General features: G+C 39.0%; 2 protein-coding genes across 2 annotated transcripts; both read left to right on the top strand.

Annotated features, from left to right (window-relative positions):
- The first annotated feature begins 88 nt into the window (after window positions 1-88).
- On the top strand, window positions 89-4,724 carry sumo2a (small ubiquitin like modifier 2a). Its single transcript, XM_085277240.1, has 4 exons — window positions 89-208; window positions 1,099-1,230; window positions 2,556-2,627; window positions 4,195-4,724. The coding sequence occupies exons 1-4, from the start codon at window positions 188-190 to the stop codon at window positions 4,258-4,260; spliced, it is 291 nt and encodes a 96-aa protein (XP_085133366.1). The 5' UTR covers window positions 89-187; the 3' UTR covers window positions 4,261-4,724.
- A 4,366-nt stretch (window positions 4,725-9,090) lies between these two features.
- Window positions 9,091-25,287, top strand: jpt1a (Jupiter microtubule associated homolog 1a). Its single transcript, XM_085277237.1, has 5 exons — window positions 9,091-9,309; window positions 11,593-11,735; window positions 22,827-22,924; window positions 23,196-23,223; window positions 23,741-25,287. Exons 1-5 carry the CDS (start codon window positions 9,254-9,256, stop codon window positions 23,872-23,874), a joined length of 459 nt encoding a protein of 152 aa, XP_085133363.1. The 5' UTR covers window positions 9,091-9,253; the 3' UTR covers window positions 23,875-25,287.
- The last annotated feature ends 2,550 nt before the right edge of the window (window positions 25,288-27,837 follow it).

Raw genomic sequence — 27,837 nt, 5'->3', positions numbered from 1 at the left:
ATATGCATCTAAACGTCGCTTACTCATTTTTATTAACTTGACGATACTGGAGCCATGAACTATATTGCTGTTAAATGAAACGCGGGCTCTTCGCTCACTGTATTGCGGCCGACGCAAAGTGGCGCGCTACACTGCGCAGCCGCAGCAGAACAGGCGAGACGCAGGCAGACAGTCCTCAGCAGCAGCCATGGCAGATGGAAAGGCCAAGGTGAGGATTGGACTTTAAATGAATCAGAGCCCATACAAAGTTGAATGTACACGGTAAACTGATGGAAAGGAGTTCGTACAATTATTTCGAATCGTATAACACCAAAGACCGCTTCAAACATGCGCTAACTTTACGGTATTTGCTAGGAAGCTAACGGGTGACGTTAGCATAATAAGCTAACGTGGCTAACCGACTCGATCCATTTGGTGTATTTTCAAAAAAATCTATATTTTCTGTAAAATAATTTTTAATCGGCACCTCTAAATTTTTGCCATCGTTATGAGTAATGCACATGTAATGGAAAATGTAGTTATCCGATATCCGACTAGATTAAGCACCAGTTCAAGAAAAGCGAGTTAACGCTGAGACAGAACAGAACAACATAAACGGTACAAAACAACAAAAGCCGTAATGTGTAAACGAATCTTAAGTTTAAAAAAGGGTACCGTTGTACTCAATCGCTAGCCATACGCCTGGGTAAAGAGATAAGGGTTTTGTTAATAGCACAAGTAGTATAATTTGAATCCTTGCTAGGCCGCTGTGCATCTTGTTGTATTGAAGGCCATTGTTGCTTGAGTTGCCTATAGCTAATGCTAACGTTGAAGTTGTAAATCCAGTCCTCATTGCTCTCGGTACCCACGCTAGTCTCCCGCTCTACGCACATCAGGCAGGCTGGTGTCGCGGAGGATTAAAAAACAAGCAAAAAAACGTAAATCCACACACGTATTGTGAAATTAACTTTTGTTTGAAGACAATGAGGTATCGCTGAGATATGCAAGACACCTATGACTCGGAATTTGAAATGGCGGGCGCAGTTTCTTGTAAATAGTCACACCTCCCCCTTTTTTCTAAATAATCTGACTTTCTATGAACTTGTTTTTTGTCTTTAGGAGGGAGTAAAGACTGAGAACAACGAGCACATCAACCTGAAGGTGGCAGGACAGGATGGCTCAGTGGTGCAGTTTAAGATCAAAAGGCACACTCCTCTCAGCAAACTGATGAAAGCTTATTGTGAACGGCAGGTGAGACTGGGACACAATTTTAACTGTTTCTTATAAGTATCTTTAACCTCCTAGGACCTGGTGTCTACATATGTGGACATCACATTTTGGGATGTCTAGACGAAAATACTTAATTTTTCTCTACAAGGGCCTGATATCCACTTATGAGGACATTATACTGCCACTGTTCTATCAAAATTTAAAACCAATGCCTCATATGTGGATCTCATTTGTCTCAGAAAGAAAAAATTAGGTAAAAAAAATCTGGTAATTCTTTGTTTTTACATTCATCAGGTCCCAATCAACCCAAATAGCAAAGAAAATTTTAAAATGCATGCCATGAAAGAGTTTGGGTCTTAGGAGGTTAAATGTATTGCTGGTCTTCTAAAATTGGTCATCCCTATTCCAGAGACCAAGAAATTGACATTTTAAAAATACATGGTTCTTGCCAAATCAGAAATGGAGGGGGGGGAAAAAAAACTATATTTTGACATCCATTAGGGCAAATATTCAAAACTAAGGCATATGTTTTGAACCAGTATTTTTATTAATTGGCTTAATTTATTTATGCTTATATTATGTTTAAGTATATCAGATGGTCAAAAATATCAGATGACGCATCAACTTCTGTTAGCTATGGTAACAAGGCTCTTTGCTTTAACTGTGTGAAGACCAATTGTTTGTATGTATTGCCCCCCTCCCCCACCATCTTGACTTTGTTTTGGCCCTATAGAAGCACATCTTTGTTTTAATTTTGTCATTACTCACATGGTACCCGGAGGAAAGGTTTGGCCCAATCCAGACAACCTTAAATTTATCTGAAAGTTAAGAGTCTTAAAAAACACCTAAGGTCTACTTTATACATAATAGGTGTGCAACATCAGTCCTTCCCCATCTAATGCGCAGTACACAGTGTGATAGTTACCCCTTCTTGCACGTCCTCTGTACTGAAAATAAAGGATTGCAGATTAGAGTAAAATGTCAATCATATATATTTAATCTTTGTAAAATTCTAGATCTTTATAAATTGTGTTATTTGTATATGTTAGAGCTATTTCTCATATATGTAACTTTGTAATATATTGTATTATTTAATTTTGGTCAGCGTGTTACTGTTCTTATTGTCTTGGAGCAAGTTTAACCACATAATTTCCTGTTATCCCACCCTCTTTATTTACATCTAATTTTGAAGAGGTTTTTTAGTTTAGCGGTCAGTAGTGAGAGATGGGGAACAACAAAGGTTCTCCTGAAACTGGAGGTATTGCACTTCACAGCCAGTGTTTTAAACCTGCGGTCACAAAAATGCCTTGTGATGTTTAAAAGTAAACATTTGTTTTTCCACTCAGGGGCTGTCAATGAGGCAAATACGATTTCGATTTGACGGTCAGCCCATCAATGAAACAGACACACCTTCTCAGGTATGTGTACACGCTCTTGTTTTTGTGCACTTTTGGAATCAATTTTTGTTATTGTGAACTACGGCTGAATAACCCTTGGTCCTCACATTCTTGCTACTCCGGATCTTACATTTCATATTAGTTACTACATGTAAACTCACTGCATTATGCTGCAGTACTCACAAACCAATCAGCTGTTTGGGGGATTCCAGGCCAGGCCAACACGACCCTTTTTTGGTTTGGTTTGGTTTGATTTTTTTATTTGTTTTTGCAGTCCCGAGATTGCATTTCAGCTGATATGTTATCAGCATATACCATTTACTTTCATAAACTCAAAGACGCAGTAATTCTGCATTACAACTGTACTACAACTAGACCAAGAAAGAGTTTATAATACTTAGTTAGTGTCGTATACAGAAAAAGCATAGAGTTTGCATAAGAGCTGTGATGAACAGATCTAACTCCTTGTTGCGTTTGCAGTACTCCCTTCATGTCAGTGCAGAACATAATGTTTTTACTATGATGTTTAGCGGAAAACAGTCAAAACACTGGGTGATAAATCAGGTATGATACATGAATATACTGATATATTAAGTATTGTTATATTCTCATAACAGCCTGTCTACAAGCACCTTGACATAAAAGGGGTGACATTAACAACATATGACCAATCATGCATATGGACTTTGTAGTGACAGCACACACACAACAAAAATTAAAAGCTATGATATTTTAAAAAAATTGAAGAGGTTAAGCACACAATAGTAACTGCTGTGTAGGTTTACACACAAGTATTACAGGTCTGTTATTAAAACACGGGACGAGATGATGGATTACAATTTTTATTTCATTGAGTTAATGTTTAGATATGCTTATGTTTTAGGAGAATATTAATGCTTATAGGATAATCTTCTGAACTTGCGGTTGACAAGTGGGGGAAAAAAGCAGAAATTAAGCTGCTTCCCAAGAGCAGGTGGGAAAGACAAAAACTTTAGATGCTATTAAATATTTTTGGACCTTCTTAGGAGGAGATCTGAGGAGATCTTCCAGAAATGGTGATGATACTTTTCCAGAAAAGTGAGTGCTTAGTAGGCAGTTTTCTACCTGTTTATCTCTTATCTTGAGTATAACCTTCTCCAGAACAGCAAGAAGTGAACAGCTTTCAGAATATATCAATAAATAACCCTGAAGTTAGTGAGATGGGTACAAATCCTGCTTCATAGTACAGGCCTCAAGTCTTAAAAAAGTGTAGTCAACATGGATGTGTCTTATATTTTAATGGCCACTAGAGGGCGAGCAATCCTTTTGTTGAAAAACTTTTGATTGTGGGAAAATGGCCCCTGGCTTCCTCCCTCTGTGACCTCGTTGAACACTTTCTTGATGAGTTTTTGGGCTTGGGAAACAAACATCGAGTCCATTCAGAAAGAAGTAAGATCTGTGGTTCATACCGCAGCTCACTGAGTAATAACTTGTTTGTCAAGTCTTTTAACATACCAGTGGGTTGCATCACGGTGGCTTCGGCCACCTTTTAAAGCATTTGTACTTCCTTCTAATATTTAAAAAGTTTTCTTGTCTTTTTCTTTTGCAGCTAGAAATGGAGGATGAAGATACAATCGACGTGTTCCAACAGCAAACTGGAGGCTCTCCTCTTTAAAGACTGTTTCCTATGAACATCCCTACCTCCCCCTTTCATCCCTGAACATCTTTGTTATACCCAGTCTTCAAATGCTCATGACCAGTGTTGATACGATCCAGTGGAATATTTACACAAAATACTCAAAGGCAGCACAGTTAGTGTTGAGTTTGATCACACTGCCATGTTACGTGACATGTTAACATGTCTGAACAGCGCAGTGCAGACAATAAGTAGGCTGCAGTCAGTCTAATGTGCCGAAGAAATGAGAAACTGTTTTTGTTTGGGTTTTTTTGTTTGTTTTTTAATTTCGGAAGAGAACGCTTGGTCCTGCTTTTGCTTTTATACTTACCAAGGCTTTGATTAAAGATGGAGGTTTGATTGATGTAACCCGGTGTTTTAAATTCACTGACATCTGTTGTTATTATAAAAATGTATTGTTGGAATAAAATTAGTCTTTTTTTTTCTTCTTTTTTTTTTACAAATCTGTGTGTATGTGTGTTTTCGTCACATCTGAAAACGGTTTGCAGGTACTGCTGCAGTCATTTAAAATTGTAGGTTTGAATGTCCTCAGTTATTTGTTTCCATGCAATAAGAGGAAATGCTGACACGTCTTCAAATTATAATCATCAGATAGCAGTTTTCATGTGTGGTTATGATGTAAGCACTTTAAGCAGCCAAATATATAATTATCCATTATTCCATAGCCAATAAAATACAGTGGATATGTAGTCAGTTTTCAAAAGTAATCAGTGTCTAGATAATGATCTCTTGAATGACGTAATGAGCTGTGTGTGCATATGCATGTCCCCACTTGCCCTGCTATTGTCTTTATTCTTCAAGCTTAGTCCCTCTACCAGATGCCTTGGAGTTTGAGTCTTGCGCAGCGTCTTTGCTGTTCCTAGACTACACTACACTTTTCTGAACATAGATCTTTGTCATCCCTACAGTCTGCTGGACGCAAATCTTGTTCTTTCCATTCAGCTGACTTGTCAGAATTGGCCTTACTGCAGGTATTTCATAGTTTCCCACGGGTCTCTATGGCTCCAGTTTGCTGGGGGATTCTAAAGTACTGTCCTCAATATATTCAATCTTGCTTTCTAATAATAGTCCTTTTGCTTCTCACTATGTTCCTTCTCTTTATTTACCATCTGACTGCACTTAACCAGTCCGAATGGCATTCCGATGATGATGCTGTTGATCTTACTCGGGAATTGATGTCTCATTCGTGGCTGGCATACAGCTTGAGGTCATCCACGTAGAGGAGGTGGTTAACGTTTGCTCCATTCTGTTGTCTGTATCTGGAGCCAGTCTTAAGAATGATATGGCTGAGAGGGTTCAGGTCTTGGTAAATCCTGCAATTGTACTTTTGCACTAGACGGCCTCTAGTGTTGTTCTCAGGGTCCCTTTGATTGTTCATGTCCATTTGTGACTCATTGTGTCATAGGCTTTCTTGTAATTGTAATTGTAACTACTCTTGTGCAGAGTAGTTACTTTTGAGGCCAGACTGACCAATGTTCCGGCAGCATGGTGTTTTTTCTCTGTTTTTTCTCTCAATTCCTTTCTGGGCCCATGTATTGAGTCCTACGCCTATTCATCTGGAACAGGGGTCTCAAATTTGCAGCCCATGGGATGCTTGCAGCCAGTATGTTGACAAGAAGAAATTCAATTTTGCAGTTTGGCCCTTGAAGTTCCTTTTTTTGTTAGGAAGTATATGTTTTTTGTTGAGTGCAATGTTCAAGTAAGCTCTTTAAAAAGCAGAAACTTATTTAATATGAAGACATTATGAGCAGAGAGTACAAACATGTTGAGAGTTTGGGTGTGTTAGTTCAGTGAAAGTTATTTGTAAAGAAAACAAATTTCACTAGCAGTCAAAAACTAATGTGTACACTTATCTCTACATTTTTATTTTGTTAAATACAAACAAAATTATAGCACAAGTGCTGCCACGTGTCTGGTTAGAAAGAGAGTACCAATTAGTGTTTTTTGGTAGTTCAATGAAAGGCTTCAGTTAGTTAAGAGAAGAAGAAGTTTGCTGATGTCTTCAACCTGTCATTATCCCAGGCTTTAGTCCCATGCATTTTCAAATCCTCCACAGTCATACCAGCCCCCAAAAGACTGGACATATCCACCCTAAATGACTTCAGGCCAGTGGCACTCACACCAGTTGCCATAAAGTGCCTAGAAAAACTGGTTCTCACACATATCAACCACATGGTCCCGGACACTGTCCATCCGCTCCAGTTTTCTTGCTGTCCCAATCGATCAGTGGATGACACAATAGCAATAGCCTTACACCACACTCTGCAACATCTGAAGAGTAGCAGAATGTAGAGCAGGATGCTTTTATTGTACTCCAGTTCTGCTTTCAATACCATGCGTCCGGGCAAGCTGACCAAGAAGCTGACACACCTTGGCGTCCCAACTCCCAACTGGATTCTGGATTTCCTGACAGATGGACCACAGGTGGTGAGAATGGGAGGACGAGCGTCTGCTGCGCTTACAGTCAGCACAGGGTCCTCGGCGGGCTGTTGCCTCAGCCCCAAACTCTCCACCCTGTATATGAATGACTGTGTCTCCACCCAGGATAACATCTTTGTCATTAAATACGCTGATGAGACCACCATCCTACGGTTTATCAAGGTGGGCATGAGTCAGGGTACAGCCCTCTTGTAAAGGGGGTATACTTTATAATTTACAATTTATATTAGTTTTGTGTTGTCTTGTTTATGTCCTTCAATGCACATATTAAACAAATATATAAGACTGCGTTCTTCCATTTGCGCAACATCTCTAAAATTAGAAATATCCTGTCTCATAGTGACGCTGAAAAACTATTTCATTTATTTATTACTTCCAGGCTGGACTACTGTAATTCATTATTATCAGGATGTCCAAAAAACTCACTGAAAAGCCTTCAGCTAATCCAAAATGCTGCAACAAGATTACTGACAGGGACTAGAAAGAGAGAGCATATTTCTCCTGTTTTGGCTTCCCTTCATTGGCTTCCTGTTAAATCCAGAATTGAATTCAAAATCCTGCTCCTCACATACAAGGTCTTAAATAATCAGGCCCCATCTTATCTTAATGACCTTGTAGTACCATATCACCCTATTAGAGCACTTCGCTCTCACTCTGCAGGCCTACTTGTTGTTCCTAGAGTATTTAAAAGTAGAATGGGAGGGAGAGCCTTCAGTTTTCAGGCCCCTCTTCTGTGGAACCAGCTTCCAGTTTGGATTCGGGAGACAGACACTATCTCTACTTTTAAGATTAGGCTTAAAACTTTCCTTTTTGCTAAAGCATATAGTTAGGGCTGGACCAGGTGACCCTGAATCCTCCCTTAGTTATGCTGCAATAGACATAGGCTGCCGGGGGATTCCCATGATGCATTGAGTTTTTCCTTTCCAGTCACCTTTCTGACTCACTATGTGTTAACAGACCTCTCTGCATTGAATCATACCTGTTATTAATCTCTGTCTCTCTTCCACAGCATGTCTTTTATCCTGTCTTCCTTCTCTCACCCCAACCGGTCGCAGCAGATGGCCGCCCCTCCCTGAGCCTGGTTCTGCCGGAGGTTTCTTCCTGTTAAAAGGGAGTTTTTCCTTCCCACTGTTGCCAAAGTGCTTGCTCATAGGGGGTCATATGATTGTTGGGTTTTTCTCTGTATCTATGAAGCGCCTTGAGGCGACTTATGTTGTGATTTGGCGCTATATAAATAAAATTGAATTGAATTGAATTTATTTTTGCCTATTTTTTTCAAGCATGCTTAGTATGACTGAGAGAGCAAAAGAATTCCAATGTGCCTTGACTGCTGATTTATGCACATATGGCAAATAATGAACCTTGAACCTTAATCTTAGCTCCTATGATGCCTGACAGGAACTTCCATTTTTTGCTGAAGCAGGTTACTGGTTGGTAGATGGATGGGGCCAATCCCTTCTGGGATCCTTGGGCTTCAGGAATGTCTGGCCTTCAGTTAATCATTCTGGGTGTTTCATCCATTAACAGCTGGTTCATTTATGCTGCAAGATGCTCATGAAATGCAGTTAACTTCTTTAGGGAGTAGGTGTGAATCATGTCAGGGCCTAGTGCTGTACAGTGCTAGGATGTCTGCCACTGTAATGGTTACTGGGTCCTGTTTAGGGAGATAGAGTGACTCACACTTCAATAGCTCTGAGTAAGTTTAATATCCATCTTTTGTATGAGATGTTTTTCGTATGGTGTTGAATTTGAATTTATCTTATTGTGTGTCACCTCCTGTCATGCTTCATTTCCTCATTTAGGGACATTTTGTTATACATCCCTTAAAATTTGGAGAAGTGCACTTGTAGTGAAAAGTTTACATACACTCACCATGAGCATGATCATGGTAGTTTGGGGCTTTTAGAATCAGAATCAGAATACTTATTAATCCCAGAAGAAATTATGTATAAGTGAACAGTCAGCATGCTGTTAACGCATCCTCGGGCTTCTTTGTACTGCTCTTTGTCCATGGTGGAAATATTTTACAGCATACATCTTAAATGACTTTAAAAAACAAGAAATCGGTGCGCAAATTTGAAGATATTTTGGATTTGGATTTTCTCTAATCCACAAATTCAAAATATACATACGGTCCAGCTCTAATCAGAGAAAACCGGAAATATGAAAATTGGCTTCACACTTAAATTCAAGGTGTCATTTTTGTTAATGGTTAGATAGCAAAGGGCAACTCCTCAGCTGCAAAATTTATATCCCTAAGCACACTAACATACAGTTTCACGTGAGCTAATTGAACCACAGAATCGCAGCCCTTTTTTTCCCCACAGTTGTCTTATTTTATTTTGAAACAACAGCCGGAAGTGAGATCTCTTTCGTCGTTTAGTTCTACACTGGTCCTCTCAGACTGGAAGCAGGTTGACTGGGAGCCACCAGCTAGGGTGGATAGTGATGAGGTGGTGAAATACTGCTTATGAGAGTGTAGTTTGGTTGCATACTGATAGGCTTAACATACTGTACGACATCTTGTGCAAAAATGACGACTACTACGACATTTCAAGGGATGGAGCCCGGTGCTAAAAGCAGTTCCAGGTAAAAGGCGTCTTTCAGACCTCTGTGTATCCGTTAGCCATCCACCATGAAGCCAACAAGTCCAGCATCCTCTGACTTTACCCCAACGCGAAACACAGGCTAACGGAGAAAAATAGACGACCGTTTTGTTGTTGCCCCTGCCTGTAATTGTTACTAAGGCGCCTAGACATAGTTTGAAAGTAAAGCCGTCGACGATACAATTATAAAGCTTGCTACCACGCCTTCCCATTTTGCCCATCCGGATATAGCATTCGAACGTGAGCGTTAGTTAGCAAGACAACACGTCTGTACCGCTGCCTTTTGTGGAGAGAGGATGCTTAGCGAGCTGATGCAGACTAATCGTGGTTCCGAGGCCTTTTATGCCTTCGTGTGTTTGTACTGCATTTCCTGCTTGAGTATTTTGTGGTTATTGTTTGGAAAACGTAGGGGAGTAAATATATATTCATTCAGCTGGGTGGGGTTCCCGCAGATTTCTGATCAGGGAAGCGAGATTATTATCGGAGGTGCAGTAAGACATGCTTTAGTCTGTCTTGCATATGGTCTGATTGAGGCGAGGGCCATGTTACTGCTGGCCACACCTGACATTATATAGACCATACACTGAATTCCACGTGTATTGTATTCGTTTATTAGATGCAATGAACATCTGATTTAAGACCAATATAAAAAAAATAAAAATAAATGAGCACTATTTAAACGAATGAGTTTTCAGAAAGTTATATGGTTATTGTAGCAAATTCAGTAGCACCATAATTACAGTGCACTTGGACGAAAGCATATTTTAATCATCATCACGCTGTAAAAACACAAACTGTTGTTATCTTTAGTGTTTTTGGAAACGTATACCAAAATAACATTGTTAAAATCTGCTGCATGTACAGCATAGAAAATTTAAGTTTCCTCAATTATATAGTCTCAATTACCCATGTATAAGGCACATCTGTATAAGGCACATCAGCTGGAATTAATTTGGTGCTAAAAGGTGCTCATAATACATTGTATTAATATAGTTTCGCAGCTGTCATAAGTTAGGTAATACAAAATGCAGTAGGAGATATGAGGATTAAAAAATATTTACTTTCACAATATTTGAAGAATCAAGGTATTCTGACACCTGTCATTTATACACAAACCATAAACACGCATATGCCACACCTGTGCATAAAGTACAATCCACATATTTAACACTGTTAAATAGCCTACTCCATTTTTAAGCATAACTAGTATAATGTATCACATAAATCACAGGTTAGTAATAATTATTGTCATTATCATATTTAATTGTTTTAGTGCACCATACATGCCATACATTATTGATTTTGAAACGGCTCCTGTTATTTTCTAAAACTATATTTTTCCAGTTTTGCTTGTTTATTTTTATCAATACTGTTCTTACTTTCAGATAAATGTAGATTATACCTTTAGTGCAATAACTTTATATATTGCAGATTTTCCACTGCCCATTACCCAGAGTTCTTTAATAGAATCCCATAATAGACTGGGGGGGGGGTTTGCACCAATTATATACTGAACATGGTTGTATTTATGAATTAAACTCTTTATATACCATGATATCACATCTATAGATCTGAGGTTTCAGGTGTTATATTTATTTGATAGATATATCTCTCAAGTCTGTCTCGGTGTATGATATTCTAAACAGCAACTGAGTTGTGAGGTTATGTGGTGTAAAGAAAATTTTAGCCATTTAGTAATTTACATTTCTTTCTCTACCACTTAAAATCTGGCAGATGTACAGAAACCCATCGCTTAGTATAATAAATCTGTCTGATTCATTACTGGGTTAATCTAGTTTTGTTTTCACTTTTACTTTATGTTTCATTAAGAATTTTTAGTTTCAGTTAGTTTCACAATGGAGCTTGCTCATTTCGGTTTAGTGATTTTGTTTTCTTTTTATTCGTTTATTTGTTTCGTCATTGTCAGTGTCCCCACAGCAGGGAGATCCGCATTTTTCATATGGCAGATTATTATTTTTGGCTGACCTTCCTGCTCATTGCCCAAGGGATCCATGTTCCGTTCTTGGAATGAACCTAATATGTTAGTTTTCAGTTTTGTTTTAGTTGATTATAAAAAACTGTAGTCGTGACTCTTACACACTCCCCCCACTGGGATGCTCATTGTTGTACGAGCCAAAACACAATTCACTGAATTTTATTGATATGAGTATAAGCGAAGCATTAATTCTAAGGCATAACATTTAATAAATACATATAAATATTGGTAGAAAAGTGAGAAGAAACAGAAGAGTCTCTCTCTTTCCAGGGTTTTGCGCCCTCCTGGTGGTGGCTCCAACATTTCGCTTGGTGCAGATGAGGAGAAGCCGCCTGTCCGGAAAAACAAGATGGCGTCTAGCGTTTTTGCCGAGCCAGAAGACCCTTATGCTAATCGAAGGAACAACCCACCAGGTAATATCTGCATCACATCTGCACATATGTTGCTTTTGTCAAAAAACCTACAGCTCAATTTGCCATAGCCATCTTATTTAGAAAATGTATCCAGAATCTGTTTCCAGTCATGATAGTTCACACAGCAGGTTAGCTTCCCAAAAGATCGTGATTATATATTGGACCAAAAGTGTTTGTCTCGTAAGCAACAAGTTTGCAGAAATCTTGAATATTTGTGTAGTTTTGACTGCTTCAATTCCTTGTTAAAGCACAGGGTTTATTGTTTAAAATGAAAATGTTCAGAATGGCATTTTTAATTTAATTAATTATTTTTATAGCGCCAGTTCACAATAGCAGTAATTTTTTATTGTAGGATGAAGACCCTGTAATATTAGACAAAAAAACAAACAAACAAACAAACCCAAACTACAGTATATTAAATGCAGGAGTGGTGTATAAACGAACAGGGAATGAAAAGCAATGAGTGAAGAAGAAATACTCAGTAGATCACAGGAACCCCCTTAGTAACCTAAGGCTATTACAGCATAACTAAAGAATGATTCAGGGTAACTTGACCCAGAAAGGAATGTTTTAAGCCTAATCAAAAAGTAGAGAGGGTCCCAAATCCAAACTGGGAGCTGGTTCCATAGTAGATTGACCTGTTAGGTTGAAGGTTGTTGCCCCGATTCTACTTTTAAAAAACTACAAACTTTAAGTAAGCCTGCATTCTGAGAGTGAAGTGCTCTGTTAGAACATAAAACCATGGGAAAATAGCAGTGGTTTATTTTTATAGTTTCTGTCAGAACACTGCACCATTCTGGAGAAACTGAAGGCTTTTCAGGGAGCGTTTAGAGCAGACTGTTAGTAAGGATTTACAAAAGTCCAGCCTAGAAGTGTTAAATGTACAAACTAGCTTTTCAGCATCACATTTCAGACTTTTTTTTCGCAAGCTGAATGAAGTAAGTGCTACATATTTGTTTAATGTGCGTGTTGAAGGACATATTCTGATCAAAAATGACTACAGGCTAAAGAGTAAGTATCTGGTTAGACAACATGTGCCGAAGATTGTTAAGATGGAGTACAATAACTTCAAATGTCTGAATTGAGAGGTAGGAAATAAGAAGCAATCCAGACCTTTATTTTTTTAAGACATACCTATAGCTTAACTACACTCAACAAAAATATAAACGCAACACCTTTGTTACTGCTCCCATTCCCCATGGGATGGACGTAGAGACCTAAAATTCATTCCAGATACACAATATAACCATCCCTCCCAAACAGTGGTCACAAATCAGTCCAAATGTGTGGTAGTGGGCACATCTGCCATATTGAGATAATCCATCCCACCTCACAGGTGTGCCACATCAGGATGCTGATCTGACATCATGAGTAGTGCACAGGTGTACCTCAGACTGCCCACAACAAAAGGCCACCCTGGAATGTGCAGTTTTCTGCGCTATTGGGGGTCCGGGGACCCAGAACCGGTCAGTATCTGGTGTGACCACCATTTGCCTCATGCAGTGCAACACATCGTCGCATGGAGTCTATCAGATTGTCAATTGTGGCCTGTGGAATGTTGGTCCACTCCACTTCAATGGCTGTGCGAGGTTGTTGGATATTCGTGGGAACTGGTACACGCTGTCGTATACGCCGGTCAAGCACATCCCGAACATGCTCAATGGGTGACATGTCCGGTGAGTATGCTGGCCATGCAAGAACTGGGACATTCTCAGCTGCCATCTGCCCTGAACAATGTGAACCATGATTCATCCGTGAAGCGCACACCTCTCCAACGTGCCAGACGCCATCAGATGTGAGCATTTGCCCACACAAGTCTGTTACGGCGACAAGCTGGAGTCAGGTCAAGACCCCGATGAGGACGACGGGCATGCAGTTGAGCGTCCCTGAGACGGTTTCTGACAGTTTGTGCAGAAATTGTTTGGTTGTGCAAACCAATTGTTCCAGCAGCTGTCTGGGTGGCTGGTCTCAGACGATCTTGGAGGTGAACCTGCTGGATGTGGAGGTCCTGGGCTGGTGTGGTTACACGAGGTCTGCGGTTGTGAGGCCGGTTGGATGTGCTGCCATATTCTCTGAAACGCCTGTGGAGACGGCTTATGGTTGAGAAATGAACATTCAATGCACGGGCGACAGATCTGGTTGACATTCCTGCTGTCAGCATGCCAATTGCACGCTCCCTCATTGCTTGTGGCATCTGTGGCATTTTGCTGTGAGACAAAACTGCACATTCCAGGGTGGCCTTTTGTTGTGGGCAGTCTGAGGTACACCTGTGCACTACTCATGATGTCAGATCAGCATCCTGATGTGGCACACCTGTGAGGTGGGATGGATTATCTCAATATAGCAGATGTGCCCACTACCACACATTTGGACTGATTTGTGACCACTGTTTGGGAGGGATGGTTATATTGTGTATCTGGAATGAATTTTAGGTCTCTACGTCCATCCCATGGGGAATGGGAGCAGTAACAAAGGTGTTGCGTTTATATTTTTGTTGAGTGTAATTGATTTGTGTCATTTGGCCTCATGGATATATACATCCGGGTATCATCTGCATCATCTGAAAATAAATAGTCATTGTCTCATTGTAGAAACCTCTGGAACACCATGGTTTAATAAGTCTTATTGTTGCAGTGCTGAATATATACAGTTGTGGGTATGAATGTGATGGTAAGTTTGGTCTTTTAATGATTTCTTTGAAATATTATTGTGGTAGAATGATTGTACAGCATAGATGCTTTTAGTAGTTATTAACAAGCTTCTGGCATAATTCTGGCTGGATCTTTGACCGCTTGTTTTGGCTCATAGAGTTCATTTAAATTGGTTGGTTTCCTGGCACAGACTTGGCTTTTAGGCATAATTCACAAATCGTCAGTAGAGTTAAAAAGGGTTGGTCGGGGCTTTGGGTAGGCCATTCTAAATGGATTAGAGAAAGTCCAAAACAAATGAAAACTTGTGCACCCAATTCTTGTATTTTTATAAATCATTAAAGATGTATGCTGTACAATGATTCCATCCTGGAAAAAAAGAAGTTCAACGAAATGATAGAAAACCAAACTTACCATGACATTCATGCACATGACAATGGTATGTAGACTTTTGGCCTTAAGTGTACTTTCCTAAATGTAGATTGATGCACAACAACAAAAAAAAACACAGAAAAAAGGAAATGAAACTAGACATGAGGTAAATATGATGCTAGGTATTGCAATTTTTATTTGCTTCTCTTGTTCCAGAGCATTTTCCCCAAATGAGCATGAGACACACCTAAAAAGAAAATAAATTATTTAAACATCAACATAATTTTAAAAGTACATCTTACAAAATAGGTCTATTACGCATACAGCTAGCACAAGCATTTCTCATGCTTTCCAACCTTTGAAAAAATCTAAATAAAACTCCAAGTTTCTTTTAAACAATATAGCTACAAAAATGGCTCTTCAGTACTGAATGTCTACTGTAAATTTGAAGATCTCAGGGTCTCTAGTGAAACAGTTTTTAATGTATGATGTTAGAAATATATTATAAATTGTCATTAGTAAATTTATCCTTCTATCATTTGGGGAATTGGCCTCTGGATACCTTTTGGCAACTTAAGATAGACACTGTTGTGATAGGCCTGTAAAAAAAGTGGTAGGAAGTATCACATACAATGGTGTGTTGGTGGAAAGTCCAGAGACATGAATAACCATGTGATGACATCAGTGTAAAATACACTTCACCAAGAAAGTAGCTGACATCAGGAAGCCTACATCAGGAAGTGTTCAAGGGTCGGTCTATTAATATATGGGGGAATTTACTTAACAATAGAGAGTAGTTTAGTATTAACAATCTTTTCATCTTCTGAGCCACACAATAAAGATTTGAGTAATACTATAGTACCTACAGGATCTTTAAAGTCCTGTATGATTTCATACCAAATGCAAGAAAAGCTTCCACACAGTTCCTTCCTCCTTTTTTACTTCTCATATTGAGTGGTTGAAAGTAATAGTCCTCTCTTTGTTCTGAAAGTTTAAGCTGGATATAATTCACTCAAGTCCCAGCTTTCAGTTCCTTCTTTTACTTCTCTGTGTTTTGGTGTTTTGAGAAGTGGGACACTTGTCCTGAGTTGTTTTGAACTTTGATTAAGCAGAGTAAGGTCTTCTTCGAATTAGCAGGCTCAAGTATATTTCTTTCCTTCTCCTTTCAAGAAGTGATTTACTCACAGTCACTGAGCAGGTTTCTTTTTTTCTGCTTACTTACCTAACCTGATCTGCAACTGCCACAGCATGTTTGTCAAAGACAAGAGAGAGAGTAAGAGATTTATGTGTTTACAGAGACACGTGGGGTGGTATGGGATCACATTACATTTCTGTTTAACACAGTAATGTAACGTTATTTTACTGAATTCAGTAATCACATTATATTTACAAATCAAAAGGTTAATAAATGAATGCCAAGCATGTTTTTTTTTTCAATTATTTCCACAATGACTGATTTAAAAAGGAAAAAAAAATCAAACATGGAATTGTTTTTCACATACTTCCGCACAGTCAGCTGATTCCAGTTGGTGTGCTTGGAGAAGGAAAATGGTAGAGTAGTTTACAGCTTTTTAGAAGTGGAGATATCTGCATTACTTATATTTCTCCTTTATAGCATTCAAGCCTTAGTTCGTACCTGTGGCTGTTTCTACAGTTGACTGGCCACCGCTGCGAAGTACTCTCTGGGCTGGTGTTTAACTTTGCTGTTGTCTTTGTGTTAAATCTTAAAGAAACAGCTTGTGTATCTCTTCATTAGAGTAGTAATTTGTGCCCTTGTTTGGGCTTGTAATTATGTGAAAATGCAATTCAGAAAATATTATGGAGTAAAGCAAAAGTGCTACAGTGAGTACTGTAACAAATTACCTAACAAATTTTTATTTTAGGTAACAAGTAATGTTACTACTATGATATAACAACTCCATAAAATACCAAGACTATAGGAATAGCATGAATAGGAATAAATTTATCTGTTTATTTTTCATTGACCAAATGTCAAATTTTCAGTTGTTTTATGTCACGGTCTCCATTGCATGCTTTTATAAGCTCAAAGTACATATTCACATAAACTAATTATCATAAACGCTTCCTTGTTCTTTCTCAGAAGTGGATTTATTGTAATCCTGTGGCGTCATGAATGCTGCCAAGTCTAGACTGTCTGGAAATAAAGCAACAGGCACTCTATCTGAATAAAACACATTTTTGTGCTCACTATGTTCAGAACTCATGATCACTTTATTAGGTACACCTGTTGGACTGTGCATTAACACAAATATCTAATTGGGCAATCACATAATAGCAAATCAGTGTATTTAGCCATCCAGGCTAGTTTAATTGGATAAATAATGACTTGTGTCAGTGGTTTACCCTGGTGGTGGAATGTACACTTTAGTGTCTTAGTACCAATTGAGTAGGGCGGCAAACAAAAGATTATTTTGGCAGTCGGCTAATCTGCAAATGATTTTATTTTTGATTAATCAATTAATTCAATGCAATTCAATTTCATTTATACAGCGCCAAATCACAAAAACAGTCGCCTCATATATTGTGTCCCAAATCCAAACTAGGGGTGGGTTTTGGTGATTGATTTATCGATTAAAATCGATTCTGGCTTGGATAACGTGATATCGATTCATTAAAATCCTGAATCAATTTTTAAATCTAAATTTATGTTGCCCAAAACGCCAGAATCTCAGGTTAAACCTCACAAAATTTCAACAACCACCAAACAGCTAAAATGTCGCCTTTCTCACCCGACGACATTGACACAGTCGGGCTGAAAGCCGACAGCTCACTGATTCTGATGTTTCGGCGGGTCCGCGCTTTGTGTTTACGCCCTTTTTTGCACTAGATTCTGAAGCTGGAGGTTTTTATCTCTCTCCAAACAATATTGACCGAACCAGCAGCAAAAGAAGATCCAAACTACGCTTCACATTTCGCTTCACATATCTTGTTTTCCCTTTCTTACTTTTGCTGTTTCGCTTCCAGCACGATAAAATCTCACTTCAGGCACAGCTCTCTGTCTCTTTTAGTGTACTTCAAGAACAGTGTCCCATCTAAAAATCTCAGTTTTCTCCATTATTTGCTTGCTTATTACCCACCAGTCTAACGTTGTTTACAGTGCTGTCGGCCGCTGTTTTTTTTCCTTTTACTTACTTCTGAAAAGAAAGCTTCATTTCTGCAGTTAAATAGGCTACTGAACAAATTTAAACTTTTTAAAATTATGCAAAATGCTTAGCTGTGCATGTAATAAAACCTCTGTAACTTTGCTCTGCTTCACTTCAGCAGCATCAGGTAATGTTCATCGAATCGAATCGTGGATCGAATCAATTCGGGACCTTCTGAATCGGAAACGAATTGATTCTAGAAATTACCTAGTCCCTGTCAGTACTCTTGCTGCAGCATTTTGGATTAACTGAAGGCTTTTCAGGGAATTTTTAGGACATCCTGGTAATAATGAAGTACAGTAGTCCAGCCTGGAAGTATTAAATACATGAACTAGTTTTTCAGCGTCACTCTGAGACAAGATATTTCTAATTTTAGAGATGTTGTGCAAATGGAAGAAAACAGTCCTACATATTTGTTTAATATTTGTTTTGAATGACATATCCTGGGGAAAAATGAATGACATTCTAAAAATGACAGTGTTACTGGAGGCCAAGGTAATGCTATCCAGGGTAAGTATCTGGTTAGATACCATATTTCTAGGAATTTTAGGGCCAAGTACAATAACCTCAGTTTTATCTGAATTAAGAAGCAGAAAGTTAGAGGCCATCCAGGTCTTTATGGCTTTAAGAGATTCCTGCATTTTAACTAATTGGTGTGTGTTATCTGGCTTCATGGACAGATAAAGCTGGGTGTCATCTGCATAGCAGTGAAAATATATACTATGTCTTATGATGATACTGCCTAAGTGAAACATGTATAATATAAACAGAATTGGTCCTAGCACTGAACCTTGTGGATCTTCATAATTAACCTAGGTTTGTGTAGATGACTCTCCATTTACATGAACAAATTGGAGTCTTTTAAATAGATATGATACAAACTACTGCAGCGCAGTACCTGTAATACACACAGCGTGCTCTGCTCGCTCTAATAGAATATTATGGTCAACAGTATCAAACGCTGCACCGAGGTCTAGCGGGACAAGAGACGAGTCCACCGTCAGAGGCCACAAAAAGATCATTTGTAACCTTCACTAAAGCTGTTTCTGTGCTGTGATGAGCTCTGAAACCCGATTGAAACTCTTCAAATAAGCCATTCCTCTGCAGATGATCTGACTACTACTCTTTCAAGAATTTTTGAGATGAAAGGAAGGTTGTAGATTGGCTTATAATTAGCTAAGACAGCAGGGTCAAGAGACGGTTTATCTACTGCCAGCTTGAAGTCCTGTGGTAGCCCATTATTAGAGATGGGTTGATCATATTTAGGATTGAAGCATTAATTAATGGCAGGACTTCTTTGAGCAGTTTTGTAGGAATGGGGTCTAAAAGACATGTTGATGGTTTGGAGGAAGTAATTAGAAAAAGACTCTAAATATCAATGGTATGAAAGTAGCTGTGGATAATGTTACATATATGAGTTGATTATGAGTCATTTTTTCTCTAATGGTTAAATTTTTTGTGAAGAAGTAGGGTTGTTCTTATTTTCTTAAATCAGTGAAGATGTTCTAACTTTACAGAGGGCTTTTTCAAAAAGCAGCAAACTATTCTTCCGAGCTAAATGATGACCTTCTAAATTTGTATAACACCTTTTCCTCTCCAGCTTACCAGTTACCTGCATTAAGGTGCGCGTTTTAGAGTTACACCAGGGAGTCAAGTACTTCTGATTTGAGGCCTTATTTTTCACAGGAGCTACAGTAGCCAGAGTCATAGGTAGTGAGGAGGCAAAGTTATTAACAAGATAATCGACCCCTGTTAGTAGCGTTCAGGTAGCTTCTCTGCTCTGTGTTGGTACAGGGCATTGAAGATTACAACAGTGGGTGGATTATATTCTTTAACTTTAAATCTACTCCCCACTGCTGTGTAATCTATTATTGTAAATTTAAATGTTATTAGGAAATGATCAGACGGGAGATGGTTTTCAGGAAGCACTATTAAATGTCAGTTTCTATGCCATATGTTAAAACAAGATCTAGAGTGTGATTAAAGTGGTGGGTGGGTGCTTTTACATTTTGAGAGAAGTCAGTTGAGTCTAATAACAGATTAAATGCCGTGTCGTGACACCAGTGTGTGGACATTTTAAATGTCCGCACATTGCAGTGGTGCTGCTGTGAAGGAAAAGTTGTCTTTTGTGAAATTTCACCCACACAGAAGTCTCTGTCTTGATCTTCTTCCATTATTCCACTTGTCTCTCATTGAAAACGCTAGATCCAGGTAAACAGAAACAACTATTTGGGATTTCCTCTCTTTGGTTCACCGTTGTTTTCGCTGCATTTTTCTTTGTTAGTATTAAGCAAAAAAAAAATTTTCTGGCACAACTTCACCTGCTTCCAAGGTGCATGGAGAGGATGAAAGAATTCACAAAGTAGGAACTCCAGCAACACTTGAGGGAAGATGAACAACTTTAATAATTGACCAACGCGTTTCGGCTTGGGGCCTTCATCAGGGTCACAAGCCGAAACGCGTTGGTCAATTATTAAAGTTGTTCATCTTCCCTCAAGTGTTGCTGGAGTTCCTACTTTGTTAGTATTAAGCTCAGTCTTAGCAGACCATGAGAGAGATAGTGCCCCCATATCTTCCTGTAGTGTATTGCAGATATAAAAACATATTTATTTGGTTTTAGAATATGATGCATCAACATCAAAATTGCATATTGACAATTTTTCAAGTCAGCATCATGAACTGTGTCGATGAATCACTACAACCCTACAGTTGAACAGTGTCTGAATGCAACAGCCTACCTGAATAGTTTTGCAGACAATGCTCCAAGTTTTCATGACCACAATGTACTAATCTTCTTATAGCTGCTTCCTGTTGGATAGTATACCATGCCACAAAGCTCAAACCATCTCATGTTCGTTTCTTGAACAATGTGCTCACTGTACTCAAATTGCCTGATCATTCACCTGAGCGTCTTTGCATTGTGCTGAACCGGAAGATTTCCATAATGGATTTCTGTCAAATCTGCAGCAACTACATATCATCAGTATGGATCAACGTCTCTGAGTTTCCAGCACCTTGTTGAATCTCTGACAGAAAGAATTAAGAAAGTTCTGAAAGCAAAATATGGGACCTAAACAATACCAGTAAAGTGTAGCTAAAAATAAAAAGTGAGCAGTAAATGTAATTTTAACACAGAAGTTACTCTTCAAACTATGGAAATTACAGGTGGAAGTGTAATTTGAAATAAAATGTGCAGTATTACCCTGTAGATTATGCGTAGGATATAGTACAAGTACTTAAAAATGAAAATGCTTAAAATTATTTTTTAATAGCAGTGCTTGCGTCAGTGTATTATTTTGCATCTGCTGTACACACACAGTAATGCGTGTACGAGCCAGATGTTCTTATTGGCACAGACCTAAACCCCCAAACGCTAGAGTACTCACTCATGACTTCATGATGTACAAAGACAAACAGCTCTGTGTGTCAAATATTTTATCCTTTACATATTTGGGGAAAGTAAAAACAAATGGCAGTAAAATGTTTAAGCATCTGTCCTTGTGGCAGCAGAGCTCAGTCTGTTAGAGAAAGTGCTCTGCTGACTATCCAGTTAAGTGGTGCACAGGGTGATTTAGTTCATCATGACCTCATAAGGTCACGTTTTCTGAAAATCCTGTGAATGCAATAACTTGAGAACAAGGCGAATTTATACCACAGGTGTATCTACTAGGTGGCTGCGGAGTAGCACTGATGGCCGTCTCACCAGCATCGGTGCCGGTGACACAGAGAGATGTGATGTTAGCAGGATTTGCAGGCATTCATTCAGCCAAAAAAGTCAGTTGGTCCTTTAGAATATGTTATAAAATGGGATGACGGTAAGCTGGTACCTTTTATCTGATATAATAAATGTGCAAAAAAAAATAATACTGAAAAGTTTAAGAAGTTCATATTACGTAGTTGAAATGTCACATTAAGCTGTTGTCGATTTGGAGAATAGGACCACTTTTTTTCCGTGAGAACAAATTATAAAAATGTAAATTTGCCTTTTTGGCCTTCTTCTCTACCCCCAATCATGTGTTGATAGACAGTATTTCTGAATAGCCGTTATTTATACCGAAACTGACAGACACATGCGTTGCTGTTAGGCTTGTGAATAAGGGTACTGAGAATGAACCAGAAACCCCCTGGAGGCGAAAAGGAAATGGCCTACACAGTAAAAGTGGCCTACGCAGGAGAACATGACTGCGCATCTAAATTAACCTCAGTGTGAAAATGGTTGTTGTAAGACGGACATTTCGTGCGAAAGTGTAACTGAAGAAATGTCAAACTTCCCCAGAGCACAATTTAAAACTGGAAGGTCATATGTAGGAGTCCAGTCAGTGCGCAGCTGTTTGAATAGCTTCTATCATGAGATTGTTATTTCCTGCCCTCACAAATGTCATTTATTACTTGCAAATATTTCATGGGAAACTGAAAATGTGTCATTTATCTGCTTATAATCAGGCCATTTATTACATATTTGCATCTGGTTGCATCGATCAATGCTCTCTGATTTAGGTGTCGCTGTTTTGTTTTGTTTTTCAATTAGATTTTGTAGAAAATCTGTGAAGAACGAAGTGTGGAGGATTGTGTCAGTCAGGCGTGTCTGACAGTTGGCTCGGCTTGGGGTATTTTTAAATCTCCGGGGTCTCATTGCCTCAGAGAAGTTTTAATGCACCAATTCTCAGATGTTGTTATTCAGTGATGTTTTTTTGAGATGCCTTTTTATTTTCCACTGGTGGATCATTAAAACACAGTTCTTGAGACATGCTGGCAGTGATAAGGGATAGTCCCATATGTGTGTCTGCCTGTCTGTCCAGCTCTGCAGTCCAGACTGAAACAGCTCAACACAGACACACATATAATACGTGTTTATTTAAATTGGGATTGTCTTTCTCGTTATTCCCAATATTTCATTCCTCTTCTAGGCGGGAAACCAACAGGTGTGCTGTGTGGAGAGCCATCGGCCCCCCTGAGGAGAGGAGGAAATCATACTACCAGTCACTTGGGGGACACGCCCACCACAGTAAGACAAAGGCTCAGATCATGAGATGCACAGAGAAAGGAAGTGAAACTTAAGGCCAAACAAACACCAAGAAACAGCTTAAGTCCAAACTATTTAAAGTATCAATGTTTTCCTCTTCTTCCTTTTGAGAAATTACCAAATGACACTTGGGTTGTAACTAGTGCTGTTGAACTGCGCTGTGAATGTGCGTTTTTCCATCAAAACAGTTGTACAAAGTTCCTTTATGAAGTTGTCAAACATTCATCCTTTCTTTTCTGCTTATCTTGATTAGGATGGAGATATCTCTGTACGTGAAAATGGTAAGAGCATGTTTCTTGATCACATCATTGTTATTTTAGTTCGAAACCTCCCTGCACCCAAACTGTTGGCACATTTATACAAGTCAGTTTTAATATAATGCTTACAACACATACACAGAAAGGAGAGGAAAAGAAACACTGACATGGTAATATTATTATTCCCCCTGACTCCCCCAGTCTGCCTCCCTGAGTTAACTATACATAAGGTTTAATGGTCTGCTTGAATTTAGAGCTGTAGAACCAGTTTACCAGGGGAAACTAAATATGTGCAAAGCAAACTAACTTTCAAGCTTAGTGTTCATTTGAAAACAGGGCAGGAGAAGCAAATTATTGTTATCTGCAGTTGAGTTGAAATGGAGAGTAAACTGAAAACAACAGGAAACACCCACATCCAATGGCATTCATAGTTTGTTTAGAGAGTGAACACGATAAACTTGACACACAGACTGTGCTTTCAAGTAGAAGTCATAAGGGAACATTTCCTTATTTATTTTGTAAACTGTCTTTTGATGCTCAGAAAACAGCGCTGCTGAGCCTGAAGCAGTTCGAGAGCAGCAAGATGAGGCCCCCCAGGCTGAGGAACCCTGTGCAGGACTACCATCTGGCCGCCGAAACCCCCCGGGGGGCAAGTCCAGCCTGATCCTTGGTTGAAAGCCACTCGACTACCCCTCCTTACCTCCATTCATCTTCGAACATCTTTTTTATTTAAAGCAAGAATCCCCAGCTCATTTGTCTGTCCTGCAGGAATCCTCTGATGTCCAGCAGACACCAGTCTCCTCCACACCCCCAAGTGCATTGTTTTGATACCTCTTTTTTGAAAACCGTTTTGTACTGTTTTTATTGTTTGTTTATTTTGACAGAAGCACTTTATGTATTTCTATGTATACGGTTCAAAGTCTGTCTTTACCTCTGAAATGCATTTGACCTGCCAGGTAGGGTACAAGGCTCACATTTCTCACATCAGCCAAATGGTAAATCTCCCCTAACTTTAATGCAACAGCACAAGCTGTGAATGAATAGAGAAGCATTTTGTAGAACACAAGCAAAGGAAAAAAAGCTTTTGCTCCGTGTTGATCTTTGACCCAATCTTGCATGCATGTCCAGTCTTTAACGTATGAATGTGAGAAGAAACATAACTGTGAATTTTCTTCCGTTTAATCTGTTAAATACTTTTTCTTTTTTTTTGTTGTGAAACAATTCTTGTTCTTGTTGTTGCATGAAGTTGGACTCTTTCTACTGATTATAGTATTATTATCGACAGGATTCTCATAAATTACTGTCATTATGATCTGGAAAATGCAGACATTTGTCTTCAGTTGAGTACTGTAGGGTCACATGTCAGGTAAAATAAAAAAACTAAACAAAAAAAACAAAAGAAAGTTGGAACAAGCCGTTTTTGCTACTGTCTCGAGCATTAGATTATTGTAACCCCAGTGCCGGTTTTAAGTGCCCCGTGTTTTTATAGGTAAAATTTACTCCAAATTTTACTCTAAAGTGCGCCTGTTTGTGTGTTAGGCTACAGCATCAAACAAGGTTGGGTTTCTTAATTGCATCCTACCAGTATCACAGATGGGTGTTTTTTCCATTGCATTTGCATTGAAAATCCATGGACTGTTTATAGTCCCGACAGCTGTGTTCCTGGTAAACCCATCCTAGATTTGACAAGTGACCTTATGACAACCCAGCCTTCTTTTCACTGCTCTCCCCCTTTTATACATTAGTTGGTATTCTTGCTCACTGGAAATTTAGAACAATCTTTCTGTAACTTTCACGTGGCATTATTCCAACCAAAATTCTTCTACTTGCTTCTGTCCTCTTGAGTCACCTGCATGACAGCAAGCTGTCACGCAAGAAAATCTGCATTTTAAGTTTGCATTGTTTAGTGTTGTGTCTTTCTCTTATAAGATAACCTTTATTAGTCCCACACGTGGGAAATTTGTTATGTTTATTATGATGCAGCGCTTGCATCATACCATTTCCTGTTGCTGGATGTAAGTCACTGCTGAAATTTAAAATCAATAAATGGCACAAGTGGACATTGACATTAAATCAGTTTTGACCATCGGCTGTGTTTGTATATTTGTAGTGGCTGTTAGTTCGTTTTACTTGGGGGGGGACTTTGCAGCCACTAATTTGCCTGATTAATAAAATAAAATATTATTTGAACAGTTACAACTTCTTGAGCTATGACTCAGTATTTGTGTTTTACCCCTCAGCTATAAAAGGCTGATGAGGTATGGTCAACCAGGTGGGCGACCAAAGTTTGTGGATGTGAGAACGAGGAGATGTAGGATTGGTGTTTCTACTAAAAATCAGGGTAAAGTTGGAAGCTCAGTAACCTTGACCTCAAGGTCAGAGGTCAGGTTTTCTCAAAATCTTGTGAATGAGATGACTCAAGAAGAAAATCACTTAGGGTTTTGGAATTGATACCATAGCTGCATCTTAATATCTTGGATTAATTTGAATCTCAGTGATCTTGACCTTAAGGTCTGAGGTCAACTTTTCTGATAATCTTGTGAATGCTCAAGGACTTAAACTTTTCATGGTTGTAGCAATCAGTGGTTACACAAATATAAAACAATCCCACTTAACAAACCTGATTGAAAGAAGTAGAAGACTGTCTGATGTGTTGCATTCTTATTTTTATGTGACTCTGACCACGTGCTGAACAGACTGCATTGAATAAAAGCCTTTAGAAATGCCAAAAAAGTACCAGGCACCACATGTGGTCTTTAATTTACAAGAAACTAAACGAAAACTCTGATAACACATCAGATTTCAATGTAATGTTATGGACTGGGTAGTGTGTTATAAACGAAAGGATGCCATATCATGGAAACGGAAATTATCAGCCTACAGAGGGCTGAATGCAAAGACACCTCGAAAATCAAAGTGGAAAAAATGATGCGGCTGACAAGTGTATTTAAATTATTGTATGCATGTCTGTCAGTGCAGGAGAATTTTTGTCCCAGGTCAGCCCTGCTGACAACAGGAGGGGAAATTCTCAAAAAGACTGCGGATGCCCAGGAGGATCCTCTAGATCTGGACCTGTATCACTGAGGTCCAACCTGTTGGCGATGGATGGACCAAACCATCATGCCACAGAGGTGTTCTGCCTTTCTTGGACTTTCTCTCTATGCTCTTGAGAAAAAAAATGTCAGTCCTCCATCTGTAAAACCATTCATGTCTTGGGCCTTGTCAGATTGTTGCCCCTCTAGTGCGCCTGTTGATACAGTATCTCACAAAAGTGAGTACACCCCTCACATTTTTGTAAATATTTTATTATATCTTTTCATGGGATAACATTGAAGATATGACACTTTGATACAATGTAAAGTAGTCAGTTTACAGTTTGTATAACACTGTAAATTTGATGTCACCTTAAAATAACTCAACTTACGGCCATTATTGCCTAAAACCCTGGTAACAAAAGTGTGTACACCCTTAAATGAAAATGTCCAAATTGTGCCCAATTAGCCATTTTCCCTCCCTGCTGTCGTGTGGCTCACTAGTGTTACAAGGTCTCAGGTGCAAATGGGGAACAGGTGTGTTAAATCTGAACCCTGAAACTGAGCTGCAGCATGGTGGCCAAGACCATACAGCAGTTTAACAGGACAGGTTCCACTCAGAACAAACCTCGCCATGGTCGACCAAAGAAGTTGAGTGCACGTGCTCAGCACCATATCCAGAGGTAGTCTTTTGAAAATAGATGTATGAGTGCTGCCAGCATTGCTGCAGAGGTGTGGAGGGTCAACCTGTCAGTGCTCAGACCATACGCTGCAAACTGCATCACATGGCTGTCATCCCAGAAGGAAGCCTCTTCGAAAGATAATGCACAAGACAGTCCGCAGTTTGCTGAAAACAAGGACATGGATTACCTGTGGTCTGATGAGACCAAGATAAACTTATTTGGTTCAGATGGTATCAGGGGTGTGTCTCCACACTTAAAGCCTATTGAGCATCTATGGGGCGTCCTCAAATGGAAGATGGAGGAGCACAAGGTCTCTAACATCCACCTGCACAATGATGCCATCATGAAGGAGTGGAAGAGGATTCCAGTGGCACCTTGTGACGCTCTAGTGAACTCCATGCCCAACAAAGTTAAGGCAGTGTTGGAAAATAATGGTGGCCACACAAAATATTGACACTTTGGGCACAGTTTGGACATTTTAACTTAAGGGTGTATTCACTTTTGTTGCCAGCAGTTTAGACATTAATGGCTGTATGTTGAGGTATTTTAAGGTGACCTCAAAGTTACTCAAAAAATGTAAAGGCTGTACTCACTTCTGTAAGATAATGTAATTTCATTAACTGACCAGAACAATATCTCAGATATTTAACTAACTTGATGCTATACTCTAAATAAAAAGTCTTCTGTAATTATCCTTTTCATCTAGGCCTGTACAAAAAAGATGAATGAAAAAGCTTTCATTTTGCTAAAATGCCCAAATTCGAACATTTTTCTGTGGATTGAAGCTCATCCAGTGCTAATGCCTCCTGTTAACGTTGCTGACAATACATTAGAATTCTTTATTTAACAAAATAAATGTCTGCTCCTTGTAAAACAAGAGGCGACGGAAAGCCAGTGGGTTGTCCTTTTTTTCTGACTCAGAA

Source organism: Mchenga conophoros, linkage group LG6 (genome assembly GCF_057382185.1).
Source record: "Mchenga conophoros isolate Kocher_MC1m ecotype Shallow Benthic linkage group LG6, M_conophoros_male_GT1.1, whole genome shotgun sequence".
Classification (NCBI taxonomy): Eukaryota; Metazoa; Chordata; class Actinopteri; order Cichliformes; family Cichlidae; genus Mchenga; species Mchenga conophoros.
This window is presented reverse-complemented; position numbering and strand designations above follow the sequence as displayed.